Source organism: Cylas formicarius, unplaced genomic scaffold, assembly GCF_029955315.1.
Source record: "Cylas formicarius isolate icCylForm1 unplaced genomic scaffold, icCylForm1.1 PGA_scaffold_3__17_contigs__length_32017465, whole genome shotgun sequence".
Classification (NCBI taxonomy): domain Eukaryota; kingdom Metazoa; phylum Arthropoda; class Insecta; order Coleoptera; family Brentidae; genus Cylas; species Cylas formicarius.
This window is the reverse complement of record NW_026844326.1, coordinates 11,853,216-11,876,528: the sequence shown is the minus strand read 5'-3', so window position 1 is coordinate 11,876,528 and position 23,313 is coordinate 11,853,216. Positions and strand designations below refer to the sequence as shown.

The window sequence follows — 23,313 nt, the reverse complement described above, 5'->3', positions numbered from 1 at the left end:
CCTTTCTAGAAAGGAATTTATTTTTATCTATTCCAAAAATAGTATCAATCTACATTTAATAAACAATTTGCGGGACGAGTTAGTAAAGCACTTAGAGCTAGGCCCTAGCGCTAAGTGAGTAGCTAGGGCCTAAAATGGAAAAAAAATTGTTAGAGTCTTTCTGTGGTAGCAAGAGTAGCAAGATTTTCTATTAAATAACAAAAACAAACTGGTTCTTGTGCGCAGGCGCAATGGAAAGAAAATTCAGTCATTCTTGCGTACGTGTCGCCTTTTGTTGAAGTTGTCGTTTTGTTGTGCGTTGTCATTGTTAATACCTGTAATTTGCATCCTCTTTGAAGATTTTGGATAATTTCTTCTTTTGTCCAAATTTGTTGGAGTTTAAGCAAATAAAATTAATATAGGATTTATTAATACCCCTCCTACTAGCTACGAAGACATACAATCACAGTCCAGAAAAGGAAAAAAACATTAAAAACTGTTTATACAGTTGAAATATACTTAGATATTTTTATAAATAAGTGATAAACAAATTCAAGTATTCTCCAGTCCAAATCGATTAAGCACTGCTCAGAGAATTGTACTGTACCGAATTGATTTAGAAAAATAAAGAAACGCTTTCAAAAAAATATATCAGGCTGTAATTCTATACTAGTCCGGAAAATCCAAACTTGTAACTTACTACCTATTATATACATAATGAATCTCGGGGGTGAAAATTTGGAACTCTTAAAGAATAGTTGTTGATTAAGTTAGATCATTGAAAAAATTAAATTTGGATTAATTTTATTTCCACACGTTTGGTAAACGTTTTGAGTCACTCGTTTATGAAACACTCGCTCCGCTCGCGTTAAATAAACATGTGAGTCAAATGCCGCTTACCGCACTTGTTGCATAATATACTATTGAATCAATGTTTTTAAATAAATTAGCAATGTATCTAGTTTTTATTTTGAAATATTTCGGCGAATATGTTCCCTATAATGATAATATTACTTTATCATCTAGCCTAACTTTACTTATACAATCAAAACGGAGCATAAGATCAGTAAACAGATAATTATCTATCGCGGCAATATGACTTGCTAAAACAGGCTAAAAGAAACAAACAAGTCATTCTCCTATTGAAAGGAAACTTAGTCAACTAAATTTCACCACTACAGAAAATTTTTAGAAAAGTTTAATGCCATACGAAAAGCTAATATATAACAATATTATTATGCTTGCAACAATGTTCTCTCATTGAGGTAACTTGGTAAGGTAATCTGTTTGGGACATTAATAGACGAAATACCAAATGTATCAATATATTATTCAAGTACAATCTTGTTTTGCTTACAAAAAAGAGAGAAGAGACAAGTATTATTAGGGATGTTTAAAAAATAAATTTCTAAGGAATTAGAACCCAATTTATAAGGTTGCAAAATATTTGATTTTGATTATTTTTTTGTTGTCGGAGAGACTGCTCAAAAACGCATTAAAACCTTATGTTTGTTATTATATCAACCGTAAGTCCTGGCTAACTGGAAGTAATTTTTGATAACGAATATCGGGCTATTAGGGATTTCTTTGAATAAAGTGTCAATCAACGAATTCTTATCCAGGACTACATAAAATTTAACTATACTAATTTCCAAGTTCGCTTAAGCACTACTCCTGTAAAATGTGGCTCAATTATGATAGTTTTTTTTTAGTGGATATAGAAATGAAACGTTTTCTTTTCATATAGCATCGACTAAAATCATGGCTAAATGACACACTTTTTGAAGCGGAAAATCGAGAAGTACTTTTACAGAGTTTTTCAGATTGAAAATGACAACAGATTCGCGTTAAAAGTAACTAAACGAATGACCAAAGTTTTTAATGTTTTAAAAAAAGAAATATTGTAAAACTTGAAAATAACGATTATTTTGTATGTGATTTTAAGGTCTTACAAATTTTGATTAAACAAATTTCAAAAACAATGATAAAAAAGTAACTAAACGAATGACCAAAGTTTTTAATGTTTTAAAAAAAGAAATATTGTAAAACTTGAAAATAACGATTATTTTGTATGTGATTTTAAGGTCTTACAAATTTTGATTAAACAAATTTCAAAAACAATGATAAAAAATTCCTTTTAAGGGACATTTATTTTTTTTGTATCATCTTAAAACAACAGCATTAATAAATCTTAGTATTCGAAAGATGTAATTTTGATATTTCTAATATTTATACTACTAGATGAGAATTAAAAATCCTTTTGAATTAAAATATATACAGCGTTATAAAGTCTGTTTATTTCATATCTAATCCTCTCTAATCACATTTAACAAAATCGTTATTATCTTTCAGTGAAATCTATCCAACAAAAAAGAATTATTAAAATTGAACCAAAAATCCCTAATAGCCCTTCTCGATATTTGTTAGCCATAACTTCAGGTTGATGTAATAAGAAACATAAGGTTTTAGTGCGTTTTTGAGAGATCTATCCAACAAAAAAAAATCAAAATTAAACACCCTATATTATAAAAATATTATAAAAATTGGTATACAGTGAAAATTCTTAATACGGGCACCTCTATTAGGCAGACACTCCTCTTTAAATGGACATGTTTTTTGAAACGAAATATTTGCCTACCCTTTTATCTGTAAAAAAAACTCTTTTAACCGGACACTCCATTAATCAGATGTGGACAACACTGTCCTGACTTAAAAACAAAAACCTCTTAAGCGGACGTGAACCTCCAATAACGGAATAACGCAATGCTAAAATATCGGGGAATTACCTTTTTCCTAATTCATATCATATCGTATTATTCATTACGCCGTGAATTACAGTTTTATTTTGCAAACAAAGGCCATAAGTGGATTCCACAATTTTTAAAATGACATCTACTAAAAAAACTTCTTGCTTTGCGAGAAAAAATGGAAATTCTTAGCGTTTCAGAAAAAGAAAATTTGTCAGTGCGCAAGCTTGCCGAAAAATTTAAAATCGGGAAAACTCGAAAAATTGTGAAAAATAATGACAGCATTCGTGTACAGTGGGAGTCGGGAAAAGTGTGTTTTGACTAGTTTTCTTGGTTGCAGTATCGGGGCACTTAGTAAATTCCAAGCCTCGAGAAATAGCCGAAAAACTTAATGTTTGAAATTTTAAAGCTTTTAAGTATCCGGAGAATCAGCAGATGTGAGTCAGTTTAAAGATAAGTGGCCCATACTACTCCTCGGATATCATCCACAGGATATTTACAATGCCGATCACACTGGCCTTTTCTTTCGAGTCTTCCCTAACAAAACACTTGCTTTGAAATCCGAAAAATGTAGTGGTGGAAAGCTTTCCAAGGAGAGGCTTACAATTTTATTTTGTCCTAATATGGTAATGCAAAAAAAACAACAACAAGAAAAAACAACTCTTGGAAACTACATATTTTGGAATCGACAATATTAGAGCGACTGAGGAGACTAGTTTGAACATTGGAGATGCAATTAAAAACATGGAAGAACCTGAACCGGAAGAAGTCAGCGATCAAGAATATGATAGTGGGGAACCTAGCGCATTTAACAGGTATAATGAAGCCTTAAAAATAATTACCGATCTAAAAGTTTTTGCTATAAAGGATTATATTGCATTTCAACACCTTAAAAATTTAGATCATTTTCATTCAAGTTTGTTAAAGAAAAAAAATCATAAATATGCGTGAGACTGTATCTAAAGTCTGTAAATAAATAATTAAAGTTCAATGACCTGCATTTTTGTCTATAGTTTTTTGTGCTTTTAAAAAAATAAACGTAATACATATTTACGATTTACGTTGTTGAACGAACACCTCTAATAAGCAGACAAAACTAGAGGAACCTTGGGTGTCCGGTTATGGGAGTTTTCATTGTAGTTGGGTTCTAAGTACTCCTGAATAAGAATTCATTGCCAATTTATTTTTTTTTAATTCTTGATCTCTTTGGTTAAATAATTTCAAAAAAATATATCAAAATCGAACCATAAACAAAGATTTTACAAGGGTGTACAGTTCTTAAGTGGGACACACTATATATTTTTGTTGTTCAACAGAATTTTATCAAGGACATTATTTCTCAATGCTGACGAAATAACCCACCGTTTCCCTTTTATTATTAGTATGAAAATTAATGAGGCATTTTCTTAACGGCAAACAGATAAGTAATTGTTTTTGAATATTTGTTCGAGTCGTTGGTGCACAATGCTTGAAAACAACATTTACCGAGCATCGTTATCATTAAGTTCGTGAAAATAACGTCAACGCCCAAGGAACAAAATGGATGGTTCGTTTCGTTGTGGGCGTATCGAATGAAAAGCCACCCCCCACCCCTCTACCGCCAAACCCGCTGCCACCACGTGGGCGTTTGCTGTTTATTTGACGGCAAAAACAACACTATAAAGGCTTTGATTACATTATTTTCCAAGTCGGAAACGCAACAATAGTGGAAAATTTCACAACAACGTCCTTTAATTAACGTGGGTTGCCATTAACCCCACAATATGATAACTCACGAGCTTTAATGGCGAAATGCGAATAATCGCTTCGTCAGCATTTTTACCGCAAAACAGATTTAACAAAGTTTTTTTGGGATAATCTTTTTTTTTTATTTCATTTAACTAGGTAATTAAGTCGAACAACGCTCAGTCTTACTCTCAGCTAAGTGTTACGATAATTCTTTTCAGCATTAAATTACGTTTTTGGAACTCCTTTCCTTCTCGCTAACTATTTTTTTTTTAATAGAAAACTCTTCTGCAGTAAAGCGATTATCGGAAAGGAATGATGCAGATCTAACAGTGCTTTCAAGCAGGCAGAAACAGATGAAAAATCGATATCTATAATACACAATAAAATAGAGGATTTTTAGAGCTGGAGTGACAAGGGTGTAAGGGATATCACGCCCAGTAAAAGTCGCAGGTTTTTTTGCAGCGGCAGTCACTGTGCATTTTTATAGGTTTTATTTATAGGTTAACCTGCTTGCCGTGTACGCTCTATATGGAAATTCTGGATGAAAGCTAATTGGTATAATCGATATGTGTCTAATTACAGTTTAGATAAACCATAAAAAATCGTTAGAACCGGTACTGTTTTATAATTCCGGGTGGGTCAGTTTTGCTTAGTTCTGATTGAATCAATGACAGTTGTTTTTATCAATTAATTATTTTTTTTTTTTTATTGTTTCAATTGCATTTTCTAAAATCGTTCAAGCAACGCACCAATTCGAAAATTTCGTCACAACAAATTATAAAATAAAATAAAATAAATAACAAAATAAAAGTTATTTTTCATTTTCGCACCCGGCTTGTAACGTTTTTATTTATTATAATCAGACTTATCGCGTATGTTTTGCGATTTGCGTGTGGTTTAGTTTTGCCAAGGAATTGGATGGCGAAACCAACAGACCACAGAATATGACGGCAATTCTATGAATGGACCCGAGTCTACCCACCTCGATCATATATGACTTAACTCCACGTGACTTTAAGGGGTTACACAAAGTCACACGTCTACAAGAATAAAATCTAAAATTTAATGGAAATTCAACGTGTCCTTGGTCAAATTGATTTGGATGTGTGTGATCGTGTTACAGTTTCATTTCATGAAGAGAATAATTGAGTGAAAGCCTAGTAGGAATGGTCATATTCCCGATTTTTTATTCACGTTTGAAACCTCAAGATCTTCTGTACCGTATGGTGTGATTATTTTGCTTTTTATATGAAAATGGATTCATTTACAGCCTTCATAATTGTTCTACCTTATTTTTAACACTTTTTACTTTTACCAAATTTCCCGATGTACGCCTATGATTTTAACACTTATTTTATTAATTTATTTTTGATGGCCATTTTGGTTTTGAAGATATTGTACGTAAAATAAAAAATTAAAATAACAAACAGTCATGTATCAGATGATCACAATTCTCAAGGTTTGGGCAGATACTTTAGAAAATTTTGTTTTAGGGCGAATATTTGAACCAATTTAAACGCTGACAGATGTTTTAAGTTTCCTAAAACACAGCTACCCAATTCATTTGACATAACATATTCGGCTCAACATGTGATTCCAACTTGATGGCATCTCACCTCATTTTGGAGAGAACCTAAAAGGTTAATTAATCTTGAACATAACAGTTGCAATATGGCCAGGCCGGACTTTACTCCTCCTGAATACAGCTTTTAGGGGTTTGTCAGGCTGTCATAGTATTTACAATATATCCAAAACTACAACAGTAAGTAAGTGAGTAAGGCAGTCGAAAAACACTCGGCAGAAATTCAGCAGGCAAAATCTCTGCGAAAACTTAACTTATCAAATCGTTTTAAAAAATATATTTATTTTCACACGAGTGAGTCACGAAATAGTTAATACACTGCTTTAAAAAGAGATATTTCGGCATGTTTTTGTATTTCTACAGTTTCTGCATTTCGCATATATCTTACATCTTCAGAATCAGACATTTTTTTGGACAACGACCCACTACGACGAAATTTGCAAGTACACTGAATTATCGCAACAATACTTAAATAGAAAAATTTTATGATTCTATTTTATTTTCCAAGATCACAAAAGCATATCTTTAATAAATAGTATATTATGCAACAAGTGCGCTAAACGGCATTTGACTCACGAGTTTAATTGGCACGAGCGGAGCGAATGCTTAATAAATGAGTGAGAAATAGTATATTATGCAACAAGTGCGGTAAACGGCATTTGACTCACGAGTTTATTTGACACGACCGTTAGTTTTTGGATACGTTTTCGTAAAACAACACGAATACATCCACTGAAGTGGCTCGGATTCGTGGGAAAGAAAACTGACGTGGTAAAGTGACGCTTCCCGCATGCTAGATCGGTGGGTAATTAGGTATTTTACAGACGGGAGTAGAAAAAAGAGTTTACCAAACGTGTTGCATACTATACCCTTTCTACAACCGTCACGAAAAAATCACAATTTAACAAATTAAAAATAATAACAGATTACCGGATTACTAAATTTCGTACCATTCAAACAACATTTTTCCCAGCTGCCATTTTTTATGTTATTGTCGTCTCTCTTTAACTGTGTACATTAGACAGAGAGAGATGTATTATTGGATATGTCATATAAACAACGGAATAAACACAATTTTAAAAGATTATGTTGTTTATATAACTTTTACAATTGATTAAGTAGTTTATTTAAAGAAAAAGACTGTAACTGGAAGGATAGAGCTTTTAAGAGGATTAACTTTTTAAGATCGTATAACCAAGAGAAAGCAGGTCCTAACCTTCAATTTTGTTTTGTTTATACTGATAACACATGGATATTTGAAAATGGTACAATTGATCTTGGCAAGATATTAATATAAAAACTGCAAAAACCGCTAAAGTTCATGGGAATGGTATGTAAAATTTCTGTGCGAAACTTAAATTATAAATGTCACTTTACTTACCGACTAGTCCATTAAATTTTAATTGTAGCTTATAGCACGTAATATGTAAATTATCTGATAACATTTTTCTGTATATTAGTTTTTATACACATTTTCGCAAAACAACACGAATGCATTCAATGACACGACCGTCAGAATTGACAAACGTCAAAATTCAAGGCGTGGGAAATATCTCCGGAACCGTCCGATTGCTCCCAAATGCCTGCAAAATCCCGGAAATGTCCGAAGTGGCTAGGATCAGTGGGACAATATACCCACGTGGTAAAGTGTTATTAGGTATTTTACAGACGGGAGTAGAAAATTAGTATATTATGCAACAAGTGAGGTAAACGGCATTTGACTCACGAATTTATTTGACACAAGTGGAGCGAGCTTTTAATAAACGAGTGAGTTAAAAAGTTTACCGAACGTGTTACATACTATACTTTTTCTACGACCGTTCGTTTTTGAATACATTTTCGCCAAACAACACGAATACATCCACTGACATTTGCGTCAGAATTGACAAATGTCAAATTCAATTCGCAGGGAAAAACCCCGAAATCATCCGATCCGAAATGTCCGAAGTGGCTCGGATCTGTGGGAAACGAAACTGAGGTGGTAAAGTGACGCTAGATCGGTGTGTAATTAGCTATTTTACAGACGGGAGTAGAAAAACGTTTTTTTATCAGCGCTGGTGACGTTAAAATCAGATAACGAGGCTAGTTACAGTTTAACGGGTAAAGTTAAAATAAAATTGGGGTCGCAGCTAGTTTTAGATTATGAAAATGCCTTAAAAGCTGTTAATTTTCGTATACCACGACGTCACGAGTTTTCGGGTCGATCGACAGAAAGCAACCCCCACACGCCAATTGGTTGCCCTTATCAAAACACCGACTAGTCTAGGTCGGCACGTGTTTGTCCCAATTTAAAAGCCGACGGCGGCGCTGCCGGGAACCGACGTAACCCAGACGCTTCGATTTTAGGCAGTCTTTTCCGGAGTACGGCGGCGTTGCCAAATGACACGCGTTCGGGTTACAGCGATGATCCCGTCAAAACAAATTGAGCTCACCGTGGTCGTTAAGCGTCACGACGATAAGTCATAATAATTCTGATGGATTATATATCGTGACTTTCACGTGGGACTAAACTTTAATAACGATAATGACGTAATCCTTTCAATTCCATACGCTTTTGGCATATTTATTGCGAGATTTCCGGCCTATTTAATAATAAAACGTCCCTTACGCAATCGACCATACATAGTTTCTTAATATGAGAGACTAATAAATTGTAAACTGCAACGACAGTGATCGTTAAACACTGTGGACAACTTAAAAGTTAAAGACCTTATTACACTTTGTTGTCTTCCTGATCTTCTTTTTGGTAAGGCCTGAATAATAATATGTAATGTTGATGCTTGTTACCCTCCCTGGCATTAAGAGAGAGACCATAAGTAGTCACAACCTATTAGTTAAGTCACTTTAAAACATCAACGAGTTTTTTTGTTCCTATATTTAATGCATTGCGTATTTGTTTTTGGCGAAATTATGTTTAAAACAAATTATTACCTGCATATTAAAACAGGGCGTTTTCAAACTGGAACTGGAATTTATAATTTAACGGCTGTCAGTAGTTACTTCTAAAAGATCTCCAAACATTTTAAAAAGAAAAGGGGGGTTTCTGTCGTGTGACTTTTGGAAAACCAATGGACAGTACAGTACTGCGTTGTAAATAAGAAAACCTAACCTAAGAAAACATTAATATTGCATGTGCATGAAACTAAAGGCTGTAAAACTCGATGGACAATTTTCCTTACAATTTATAATGCTGTTTTGATTGTTGTTGTACACAAATAATATTTTGTAAATGCTTATTTTATTATATGTGGTGTCATTATAATATGAATGTTTTTTTTTTAATTCAAATGAGGACAATATTTTTATTTTAATAAGGACAAGTAATCAAAATTATCATGCGCGTGTTAGTTTCAAGAATATATTATAAAATCATATAGCCTGTTTTTGTTTTATTAATAAGCACCAAGTTTTACACTTCTCTTATAACTCTCTCTCGCTTTAAAAAACAAACCGTGGATAACCCCGACGGGCAACCAGAATCTTTAAATTTTAACAAAAGCTTTTAAAATTAAAACAATTTAAAAACCCGAATTGTCGCATTGTGTTTAGTCATTAGAAATGTCACAGTATTAATCCGCCACAAGCTTTTGGAGTTGCGCGTGTATCGATATAACAAACTTGCAAAGTAAGCGAGAGTTATTTGCTTGACGAGGATTAATTGCGTTTAAAAATATCCCTCGCTTATTATATGCTTATTGAAATTTTATAATATACAAGGTCGCTTTACCGCAGGTAGTTTGTTTAACGTTATGCGTTCAAAAATATTTGCCATAAATACGAGAAAGGATGTATAAGACGCAAGAACAAATTAAATGATATTCTATTTAATAAAACGAAAAAAAAAATTATATTAATTCTAATATTTCTGGGCAATAAAAGTTATAAATACATATACATATGCAATGGATGTCCGGTCATATTTTAACACACACTTATGCTTACAGGCTGTATTATGGATTATATCAAGAAATGAAAATATTCAGAATAACCAGGATCTTCTGTTAAATTAAATCAATAAGATACCATAATATAAACTCTACAACTTCCGCATTTACCATCTTTTTTATATATGCAGGTGGGAGTCAGGAGACCCTGGAAAATTAACAAGAGCAACATAGGCCCACACGACTTGCGTTCTTTCCATATTACGGTTTCTTCAAATCCAATATCTTTATTGCTAAGATAATCTCTTGTCTTCACGATTAAATTGTTATTTCTTCTATGCGCCGTGTATGACAGCTGGCAAGATTTTGTACCATTTCTCCATATAGAAAGAATTATAAACTTTCGCGATTAAAAATGACCCTGTCGTCGTATTAGGTACAACAGGAACGCTCGTCTATATATACCAGCTGATCTAAATTGGTTACTTTGTTGTAAGTAGAGATAAAAAGATGAAAACAGAAAAACAATTGAAAAAATGATGAAAATGTACTTTTTTTAAATGGAACACCCGGTATTATTTTTTAGTCTAAAGTTCCAGCAGCAGAACAAAAAAGGTCATATTCAATATTAGCCTCAAATTGAAAATAACCGAATTATCCAGCACATTTCTCTTTTGGCCTGGATGACTATGAATGGTTGCGAAATAAAACTACGTTTTTATCGTTTTATTTAAGCGTAATTGCCACGTAATACGGCTATTGGTACCTCCGGAACCGTGAAACTCCACAACGAAGTTACCAATGATGAACAAATTTTGATCAGCCTATATATAAAATTATTCAAGTTTGCAATTATTATTTAAAATAGTTACAATATGGTTAAGATTTAGGAAGCAAAACAATGCTACTTTTTCTACTACCAAATGGATTTAATTCTACAATGTTGTAGTACAAAATATTGCAGCGTTTTTTACAAACATAAAAAATCCTACAATATGAGTGATTTTTCTACAAAACTTTGTAATATGATGCAACACAATAGCGTATTCGACAAGCTGCGCTTACTTGTTATAGAAAATCGTCTAAAAATATATTATAATTAACATACAAAATAAAGGATTTGGGTACACAAATTTACATAATGGTAAGTACAGTTTACTGAGAATAAAATCAATACTAATAATATTATACTGTAGCTCTAATTTAATTTAATTAAATTCATACCAATTACAAGTGTGCGGTAGCATTGAGAATTCCTGGTTTTATTAGGTCGAACCGTTACTACTACTACTACTACTACTACTGGAGAAATTAATATACTCTCAAAAGTAAAAGGAACCAAGTCCGACTTAAAAATATTAACAAATTAATAACTAACAGGCTTCGGTTAGTGTTTAAATGACGCAAAAAGCAAAGTGGCAACGCCGCACGACGTCGGTTTGTGACGCTCCGGAAAAATAGGTCCGCGATATTCACGTGCACTGTTACGTCAATAGAGAAATTGCAGCGTCAATATATATCCACTTGACATTACGTTCCACGTGACCCGAGAACGATTGGGTTAAAGCGAGTTAAACGCAACAAAGCGGAAAACAGGGCTTCAAGGGCTCCGACATCTCCGCCCTCTCCTAAAAGGTCGTTTAGGAGATTTAGGAGTGAATAAATAAAAGTTAACCGATAAATGCGATTAATATTAACAAAACTTATGAGACACATTCAATTTTAAAGTACCTACCCGTTTTGAGTGAAGCAACTATCAACAGCAGCAATTTCTGTAACGACTTAAATTAAAAAATGTGTAATTTAAATACAACTTAAAAAAATTATAATTGATTATTTGTTAGTTTTGGTTACCAATTTTGTGGTGACGTTAAAATTGCTGAAGTTACTTAAGAGGCAAAAATGGTGTTGAAGCTAGGGTTGTGTTATTGATTGGTAATTTTTTTTTTGTTGATTGACCAGTCAATTGACCGAAATAATTTTTAAAATCCCATGAAATTTATCTTTATTTATTTATATTTAGTTTACACTACAATTGTACGATATCACAACACTAGTTGAAGCAGAATAGATTCCGCATTACGCATCCAAGAATTACGCTTTTCATTTAAGTATGATTCGTAAAAAAACATCAACTTAAAAGCATATATTAAGTACAGTTTGGTGCTTTGACTGAGTTTTGGAATCTTGGAAAGATAGTTAAGTAAATTAATTGAAACGACATTTTTTTAAAATTCAACAACTTTTTAGCGCTTTTAATGTATTATTTAATGTATGTATTAAATACTTTTATACCTGCACATTTTTAATTAATTCTCTAGCTAAAGCAGTGGTGAGAAGAGTAATAACGTGAAGTACCAAACGATTTAAAGACGAGAGACAAATGGTGATGCTAATAGGAAGAACAAAAAACTATTATTGATTTTGCAGATACCGATAGGGCCAGTTATGCTGTAATTTAGAAACAAAAACAACAACAACTTTTCGAAAGCCGTACTTTAAATTCTTAAAAACCTTTTAATCCCAATTGCATATCGCAAAAATCGAGAAGTAAATTAAGGCATACAAACCCAATACATAAACAACTATCTTAAGTTGTACAAATGATTTGGTCCTTAGATGGTTAAAGTGTGCTAAGAGTCCCAAAGAAAGCTAGGCGCCACCCGAAAGTGGAAAACCAAAACAAGAAAATATTAAAACTTGAAAAATTTAGAGCTATTTAGAGCAGGAGATCGAAAGAATGAACATAAACGTCATAGGGGTGAGCGAAGTTCAATTGGCTAGAACAAATCAGATCGATGTTCACATTTTAATGGTGTAGCCATATTCAAATAGAATTGCCATAATACAAATAAAAGCATACCGAAACCGTATAAATATCATTCAAGTTTACACATTCACTGCAGAAACACCAGAACAAAACTGGATGGTAACAAAGAAAACGAGTATAAGAAATCCGATGGAGCATATTCTTATAGATCATTGTATATTATGCAACAAGTTCGGTAAACGGCAATTGTGTTTAATAAACGAGTGACTTAAACAGTTTACCGAACTATACTTTTTCTACGGCATGACCGACAGAATTAACAAACGTCAAAATTCAAGGCGTGGGAAATATCTCCGAAAATATCCGATTGCTCCCAAACCCGTGCGGTAAAAAAATCCCGGAAATGTCCAAAGTGGCTCGGATCAGAAACTCGCGTGGTAAAGTGACGCTTCCCGCACGCTATATCGATATGTAATTAGGTACTTTACGGACGTGAAAAAAAATATAGAAACGGAATTAAAGCTGTGAGAACTTTTCCTGTATCAGACCACAATCCACAACTTAGGAAAATCCAGACGAAAAGGCACACGGGACCTGATTTTGAAAGGTTAAGAAAATTCGAAATAAGATAAAAGAATATAAGATATGAACTAAACAAAAAACTTGGGGAAATTACACAACGAGGTCAAATAACCAACAAGGATTGCAGCATGACAGAGAAGGAGATACGTTTGGTTTCAAGATAAACTCCGAAAAAACGAAAGCGATGGTGCATTTCTTAGAATGAAAAGACACATTTCCAATAAGATAGTCCTAAGAAGAATGAACAGGGATAGAGAATTTTTAGAAATGATCAAGAGACCCAAGACCGGGACCCATAAATAAGAACGTACATAGCTATATATAGGAACAAGATATTAAGATTGATTATGGAGGGTAAGATTTAGGAAAACGAAGGATGGATAAAAAATATTAGAGACTGGACTGGTTCATAAGAAGGCGGCACCTTAAGAAGAAGAATCCCCAGACCCTGATATTCACTCATTACATTATATTCTATAGCACCCTCTATATATTATTTTGTTCTATCTAGATGTTAATCTACATTCTAAGGTCTAAAAGAGCGTATCCGGGTCAGAATATTGCTCAACGATACCGTGCGGACACGAGCATTGCTAATTTACACGCGGGAGGAAAAAAACGTTGCCTATCTGACATTTTTGCAAGTTCAATCTTCGGTGACATTCCGCAAGTTTGGCATTTGTTCTCGCGGTGATTAATATCCTACGCATACCGCGCAAGGGTGAAAGAATTTCACGATATAATAATGGTTTTACGCCATGATTTGGGTTGGCCTCGTTAAATAGAGCGTCGTGACGCCTGCAAAGGGGGAGAGAATAGAACGAGGGTTATAAATACGCGGGCTCGTGGTGGGCAATCAATCAACGCCAAAATTAGACGTATGCCAACGTGGCCCAAATTCGAATTTTGGGAAAGCCCCCCTCGTTTGTAGGTCACAATCGACGCGGACGCATTATGCATAGTTTATAAACCCTTATTGAGTTCCGCGGGTTAGTGGAAAAAGTCGGTTTTCGACGAAAACTGACGCCAGCAAGTTCCAGAAATCTCCATGAGCTCCGACTCAGTATTCTTAAACAATAGTATTTTAATAGTTTATTAGTTAACATTTTGTCGAATTAGTGGCGACGGAGTATCATCCTAGACCTAAATGGAAAACATTTAAAGCGAAAGATCTAAAGTTGCGATTCGACCTAGTCATAATGGAATGGAAGAACAAAATATGATTATTATTATTAATGTTTGCAGCATGTTACACAAAGGAAATCGATTAGAAAATAATTATTAATTCTTACAAGAACTCAATTACTTTAAACTGTCTTTGCAAACGACTCAATGAACTGCTCAGGCCATAGTTAGTATAGTGGAGACCAAACCTAACGAATACCCGCTAAACCTACTTATAAACCCTAAAGTCCTGTGGCCTTTAGCTTTTGTATAATTTAAATGATTTCACAAAGTTTGCATAAAATCAAGCAAGACTTAAATTATTAATAAATAATTGAATCATTATTTAATTATTGAACCGAAGAGGCTTTTAATTAATGAAAATCCATTTATCAAAATAAATAAGAACTAAAGGTTCAGATTTTCACGAAATTATATATTTTTACATGACAATTGTTTCGACAACACCGTGTCTTTATCAAATGTTTAATTTATTTATTTAATTCACCCTTTTTAAGGGCTTGCAATTAAATAAATAATCAAAATTAATTGCTAATGTCAAGCAGCGGTAAATTGAATTTGTATCGGACTAGACAGTTACAGAATCTATAAACCCTTAATTGAACAGACCAATATGTGATCCCTGAGGTACACCTGAAAGAACGTCAACTCGTGTTTTCTGTATTATCAAACCGTTGATTCTAGACAGACTAGACAGGCAATTTAGAAAGTTTCCACCAAAACCAAGAGCACTATTTGAATATCAATTATATTTTCAAAAGCACCCAACTTTGATACATTAGAAGATTCATAGCAATAGATCGTAACAGTATTATCAAAGAGGATTTAAAAAAATGTGGGATATCTTGATAAAGTGATACAACCTTAAATAATAAATAAATAAATAAATAATAACATCAAGAGACGACAGTTCCTCCGATCCTTGTTAATATTTCATAAATTCCCTTCTGTAAAATACATAATTGTACAACGATCTAGCGTGCGGAAAGCGTCACTTTAGCATGTAAGTTTCTGATCCGAGCCACTTCGGACATTTCCGGGATTTTACCGCACGGGTTTGGGAGCTATCGGATGCTTTCGGAGATTTTACTCCATGGCTTGAATTTTGACGGTCATATCAGTGAATGTACTCGTGTTGTTTTGCAAAAATGTACTCAAAAACTAACGGCATTTGACTCACTAGTTTATTTGACACGAGCGGAGCGAGTGTTTAATAAACGAGTGACTTAAAAAGTTTACGGAACGTGTTGCATACTATACTTTTTCTACAACGGTTAGTTTTTGGGTACATTTTGACAAAACAACACGAATTCATTCACTAACATGACCGTCAGAATTGACAAACGTCAAAATTCAAAGCGTGGGAATTATTTCCGATTGCTCCCAAACCCGTGCGGTAAAATCCCGGAAATGTCCGAAGTGGTTCGGATCCGTGGGAAACGAATAGGCGTGTAATTAGGTATATTACAAACTTTTTAAGTCACTCATTTATTAAACACTCGTGACTCAAATGCCGTTTATCGCACTTGTTGCATAATATACTATTACTGGCATATTTGAACTCATTCCCTAAATACAAAATTGGCATGATTTTTGAATTATTGTTGAATTTTAAATTGTTTAGTTTTTTTTTTACAGCCCATACGAACGAATTTATTGCATTTATGGCGTTTTCGAGCCGATGATGAGAAAAATTATTGGGGAATCACCCTGTTAACATTTTTACATTTACGGCGAGTTTTTATCACTCTGGAAATGCACGACATTAAGAAGATATAAAAGAAACAAAAACGTGTACCCGAAGCCATTAATTGTGCCACTATTTTCAAATTTTGCAAAAAAGAAAACAACGAATTTTGACGAGTATATGTAGATGGATTTTTTTTCCTTTAGTATAAAATTCCACCCGTTGAAATACTCTCAACGATTTAGACAAAGTTGACCTTTCCTCTCCGTTATCCACGTTCTACAATAAAAAATGTAAAAATTGAAAATAAAATGCATTTTTGATGCGAGCCTTAAGTGTTGGAAAGGGGAAATTAAAAAAATCTTTCACGCCATTTTCCGTTCGTCAATTTCTTTAAAGGTTTGTTTGGAGAAAACACCGATACTGCACCCGCCACTGTAGTTAACGAGACAAGGAGTATAAGTCGCAATAACCGCTAATAAGTCACCCGATAGAATTGATCAAAGTTAAAATTCGAAATTTGATTTGGGTATTGGCCAAATAGTAACATGTATTTTACTTCTGCATTTATTTGTGAGATCACCGAAATAAATTTTAGTCTCAAGGCCGTATGAGCAGGACAACAACATACGCGAGACCTTTACCTACATTTGCTAGCGAACAAAATAGGAGTTAAAAAACCATTCATATTTTTTTCTGTTTCCCTTACCTTGGAGGAAAATAGCACTCTTCCCAACGTTGGAATTATTTTTCTTATTGGATTCGGTGGCACTGGACGATCTTATACGTCCGTTGGGTGGATCGCCGTATTGATTTTCGGCTTTGGCTTGTTCACGGCATATTTTGAAGCGGCTGAAACGAAAAGAAAATATTAGCTGCAAATAAAATACGTAACATATAGTGAGTCAGATTATTTTTAGACAAAATTTAAGGCAATATTTACACGCTTTTCGAACAGAATTGAAAAACAAATAAACCCTATGAGTTGAACGAGCTTCCGAATTTGGTAACTGGAAGATATCAGAAGCGTACTACGAAAAATGATGAGAAAATCCGACCTTAAACTACATACGTATACCCAAAACTAAGAGGAAAATAAATAAATTCTACTAATGATTTTTAGCTCCACTTCTGCCCCTTTTTTATATTACCTTTATATTAAATACAAGTTAACAATGCTCTCAAACACTATAGACTGACGAATCTGTGTTTACACTTTAATATGGCACTGAAAACTTACTTATAACTTCAACCTAATTTAGTAGTTAACATATTATAAACATTAAAGAGAGACTACATGAAACAAATGGAATGGAATTACACAATTACACAATTTATATAAATATTAGCAGTGAACCAAGTTATTTTATTATTTATTAGCCACTCCGGAGACTTTATTTTGTAAAATGGTTTGTTCTTATTCTCAATAAGTAATATGTATGTAGTTTGTCTAGCAATCTAAGGTCAAATTATGGTTTGTTTTATTGCGTCCCATGCAGTGATAAACAGTAGTAAAGTATTGATTCAACCACCGCATACTATACACACATTTTAACATTTTTGTAGCCTGTTTAAGTTAATAATATTTATGGATCCTGCCATCTTAAATTTGAATTAATAATAACTAAAAGACATTTAATTTTATTGATTAGTTGCCGTTAGTTTTCAGTGGGGGCGGTTTTGTCAGTCGAAGCTGTGAACAGTTATATGGACGGCAGCTACTGCGTAATCAGATTTAGTTAGTGATGAATTAATAGTGTAATTAATAAAGTGGCCCTTTGGGCGTGCTTTTTGGAGTACAAAAAATATATCGTCATCTTGACTAGATGTTTCAAGAAAAAAAAATTCTTCAAAAAGCTCTCCAGCACAAAAATTGTACACCCCATATTGAGGAAAACGTTCAAGACATCGGCTTTAACGCACCCTCTGATCATAGACCTTGTTGATAAAAATACTTATCCATTCAGAATCGGTTATTATTGGCACGTAGGGTACTAAAAATGTCATTGCCAACTGCGTTTGCGGAGGCGGATTCCGGTGCAAAAAAAAACACAAACACCATACCAAAAGGTAAAAGCACAATTTGCAAACAAACAACAATCATACGCGGAACGTCACCATAATGACTCGCACGAACCGCGAAGTCCTGCTGCGAAATATATAGATTTGTTTATCGTTTCCTTAACGGACAACTGGTTGTCGGCCTAACAGGAATTAAAGTTAATTTTATCATAAACGAAGTTTGTTTTTGTACTACGCTGTTCAGTAGGCCATATCTCTGGGTATGAATTTCGAAGAATTCACGGAAGAATAAAATTTCCAATGAAAAAAAGGCTGTGCGGTGTACAGGCTGTCTTATTTTCGACACTTTTGCTACGTATTTAATTTATATTTAAAAATAAGAAAATGCGATTTTCTACTTTTTTATGCAGTCCTTTTTTTGGGATAAAGGAAACTTTTGAAAAACATGACATTTTAACGCAGCTAATAACTGTTTCTTTTATAACTTTTCGCGCTTTCAGAACAAATGTACAAGATTAGGTTATTTGATTATGATAGAGAATCTGGGCTTTTCATAAAATAGTAAATGTACGTATTTATTTGAAAAAACATACCTAAAATTTAGCATTTTTATAGTAAATGTTCGCATAATCATTCTATGTAAGAGTTTTTTAATAAAATTTTATATAAAATAAGGGAAAAAACACGACACGATTAGTAATATTTAATGTATTAAGCTTCTTACTATGATTACGTGTTGAATTCATTCCTATTGACCAAACTTAACACATTAAATAAAATAAATCACTCCTGAAAGTGATAAATTTTAAGGTTACTTTTAAAAATAATTATGTACAAATTGTTGGAAAGCTTACATCATTCTTTATCAACTACAATTACAAAACTAACCAGAACTCAGCAAATTGACTGTTGGGCATTCTTGAAGATTTTGACAGAATAAAACAGCGGACCTCCGTTAAATATTCGGAAAAATCTTTAATAAAATAACATATCTAAATCTATTTTAAGTTTTTTTTTTTCAAATAACCACATCAAAATAGAAAAGTACATGCAGTGTATGGAAAACACTAAAGTATGATCAAATAAATTTTTAGGCCGACCTCACATATTCATGGTATTGCGATAAGTTATCAAATAAACAAGACACAGGGGCTAAAATTTTTAATGCATCATTTGTATGTCAAAAACGAAAACGACTAGTTTATGAAACATTGCGTTTAACAAAAAAGAAGCGCGTCATTGCGAAAATCGTACCTTCCTATTTTTAAAGATACAATAAAGATAAAATGGCGCATGCTATGCACCCTTTCCTCGGCGGTTTACTCCTCGAAATAATACTTTACAATTTACACGGAATAACCAACAATATTCTCATGGGAGAATATTAAGTTGATATTAACATAAACCAGTTCCGCCAAGGTCATTCTACGATATTATGATGTTTGCTCAGTTAGGTCTGGTCAGTCACGCACCGTAATTCACAGTCGCACCATAGGGATCAGATCTGATAGCGCTGAAATATTGATAAATGTGGCCCAATTTAGGAACGTCGCGTATATGAGGGGCGTTCATTCAAATCCAGACATCTCCACTTGCTCGAAATGAATTAGAGAGCGAGTATTCCACCATTACTACATCTCATTATTTAACAACTCCAAGTCTTTGCATACACGAGCATGGAATTCGCGGGAGCTCCAAACCTCCAATTTGAACTTCATTAACTTGAAAATTGTGGTAATAACAACTAAAGTTGTTCACAACATTGACTGTGAAACAACTACAACGACTTATTTCGAAATATCGTTAAATATCATCGAAGTTCGACCGACTTCATCTTTAAAACCAACTTGGAACTTTGTGCCATGCCCTATTTTAAAACTATTAACTATTCTTGGAGATTTGCATATTCGGTTTTTTTAACACCGACTTGTCTTTTGGGTTGACGGTTTTCGAGCAATGTTTGCGAGAGGTCGACTGCAAATCGATTCCGATTTATGTTAAGATACTGGAGTGTTGCCAGTAGCCGATACATGAAATAAATAAGAAATCGACATTAAATATACGAATTTTTTTTATAGACATACTGCCAAATTTCAAGTTATCTGAAGTTTAAATATATAAAAGTTTAAGGTGATAAAGCGAGCCTTGAATATCTGCATTTATATACGAGTATACCTTAATTAGTTTATCTAAAAGTGTACTCGAGAACGAATAAATTTACAGCAATTTGACTGGTTTATTTGTTATAACAAGTGTCCAAGATTTAAAAAAATATATATCGATTTGATTTTCATATCATTAATAAAGTCAACCAACTTTCATGCTGTGAGTTAGTTTTGATTGCATGCATTTAATTACCTAAACCATTTTTCGGCAATTTTTGCAAAACAAGACAAATAGTTTGAACTATTTTTATGGTTTCTAGCGCTTCAAGATTCACCACCACACCTATCTGTACTTTCCCGCTTTAGCATCAACAACTCATCTGAAATACCTTCGTTTTTTATTTTGTATTTCTTTCTCTACTCTTTTTATATAAAGTCCTTTTCTTGATCCACCTGGAGCAACTCACCTGCATTCTATTTTTTTTAATCAAATTGTCGCGCTAAGTTTATCACTTACACCCTTATTGTGCTCTGCCATTACCATTTTTTTTTATTGGATCATTTTCATCTGTTCTTTTTCTTGATTTGGGCACTTTGTACTTTTGGCACGTCAACATAATTTCAAAGAACCATAAAATAGAGATAAGCAACAATTAAGAAAAAATAATCAATGGAGAATCTAAAAAGCTTACCAGCTCTGAAGAAAACAATATGGCGAAACGTCACCGAGGTCAATTTATCAACAAGCGACGCAGGAAGAACCCAGAAGATTTGTAAATAGTAACTGCATGCTTTCGATATTTCTTAGGCCCGTAAAATATTTTTCACAGAACTGAATATACAGATTATTTAATTTTACTAGACCTGTGACCCACAATATAGAAAATCTAATCTAATCTAACTAATCTAGCTTAGGTAATAATTATGGTTAGATTTCACCCGTGAAATTTTCATTAAATAACAATTTATTATTTTGAATCTATTTCGAGGCGTACTTTAATCACGTGACTTTATAATCCCATTTTGATCAATTTCGTCACATTTTAAATTAAAAAAAAAGTTACATAGTTACAAGACACAAGACACAAGAAGTTTTGATACACTTTAAAACACAACAAAAAAGATCATAAACGGGTAAAAGTAGACAGCCTGGAAAAATACTTACAAAAATAACCAATAACCGGACTTTTTTAAACTGCTTGTTGTTTGGTATAAAATTGTGCTTGCATCTAAAATCCCGGAAATGTCCGAAGTGACTCGGATCCGTGGGAAACGAAACTGACGTGGTAAACTGAGGCTTCCCGCGCGCTAGATCGGTGTGTAATAGAAATAAATTGGAAATTCTTTAGTCATTTATCTCGGTTTAATTTTGAAAACCAAAACCAAAATTTCTCAAAAACTTTCGTCTTTTTTGGCCGCCGGTGCAGCGTCTAAATTTATGCGTCTAGACGGGGACGAGTCATTTGCGACGTAATGGCAGACGGAGAAACGCATCGGTAAAATTAACGCATTTTTGTGTAACGCTTTTGTCGTCGGGGAGAACACCGATAAGTATATTTTCGCATCGCAAAAATCTTATAGTGAATTGAAATAGATTCGTCATGCGTTTTAGCGTGTCTACGTTTATTTTATATTTATCGGATCGTGCTTATTGCGTCTGAAATAGATTTATTTGACGACGTGAAACGTTGACAACGCGCAGATAACAATAGGTTTGTTCCAACATGATGTACGAACTATTGCTTTTGAGTCTCTCCTGCTTCATTTAGCGACAAATTAGGGACATTAATGTTTGCACATTTTTTAAAATAAAAACTAAAGAAAGAAATGCTATTAAATAATAAGTTTTCTTAGGCCCTTCGAAAGTCCCCTCCAAATTTTATCATGTAAAAACGTGTTTTACATATATTTTTGATTAAAAAAAAGTCTTATGCGATTAATCCTAAAAAAACGCTTTTATGATACGTTAGGTGGCAACTGGGGGGGTTCCGCTTTTATAGGAATCACTCTAAGAACCTTCGTAATTTTTTAGTGTAAAACCCATTTTTGCATATATTTTATGTTTTTATTTTAATGCGTCTTCTTTTTTTCTTAATTCTAAAAATGCATTTACAATACCTTCGACGACAGCTAGGAGGTTTGAAGGAAGCTTTTTCTAAAACCCTTCGAAATGTTACCTCCAAATTATATCGTCTAACATACATTTTTGTTTTTTGTCATCTTTTGTTTAACTTAACTTTAAAAAAGCTTTTGTAATAGCTTTGGCGGTACCGAGGCTGTTCCGTTTTTGAGGCATAGTTTGTAATATTTTCCACGATGACCCAACCAGATTTTTTTGCTTAATAACATTTCTTACTTGCAATTTTTGGTTGTTATAAAAATGTTGGTGCAAACGCCAATATCCCCAATTCGTCGCTAACTTCAGATACGTAAATACAATTTCGGACATCTCAATAAGCTCACGTGATTCAAATCAATTTCTTTGAATTACTTATTTATTTACAAAAAAAACTCTCAAACACAATGTAATCACTAAACTACCTCAAATGTCACAATAACAATTAATATGATGCAGTAACATAAAACAACAACTAAGGAACTAGTTTTTGAGTCCATCACAATAAGTATAACTATATTTTCACACGTTTAACAAATAGAGTATTATTAGAAGTTTATTATACGTTTTTGATGTATTTGTAATCGGATGTTAAATCTAGCACAGATCTGATAAATGTAATTATGAGCCCCTGTTTTTTTACTTGAGAAGATAATAACATTTAGGTTATATTTTTGATTTTTCTTTAATAATATTGAAGAACCCATTTAGAATTGTTGAAAACATATTCGTGTCTCTCGTAATTAACTTTAAATTAGAACCAACGATATTCAGATTTTCACAAATCACTTATTCGGGTATCTCAACTGTTATCAATTCAATTCAATTCAGTTGTTTGCACTGATAAATAATTTGAGAAAAAAGACCTCAGGTCTCAAAATTGCTTGGAACACAGAAAAAATCATTTGTGTGTGACAACGCTGTTAG

The 23,313-nt window shown here is 33.3% G+C and overlaps 1 protein-coding gene across 8 annotated transcripts in view; it reads right to left on the bottom strand.

Annotated features, from left to right (window-relative positions):
• Nucleotides 1-23,313, bottom strand: part of LOC132699911 (insulin receptor substrate 2-B) — a 121,982-nt gene that overhangs the window by 20,195 nt on the left and 78,474 nt on the right. For all 8 annotated transcript variants that reach the window (XM_060666897.1, XM_060666898.1, XM_060666896.1 and 5 more), the window contains exon 4: nt 16,853-16,995. In XM_060666897.1, coding sequence (XP_060522880.1) covers nt 16,853-16,995 — 143 coding nt within the window. The remainder of the gene's footprint in view (nt 1-16,852; nt 16,996-23,313) is intronic.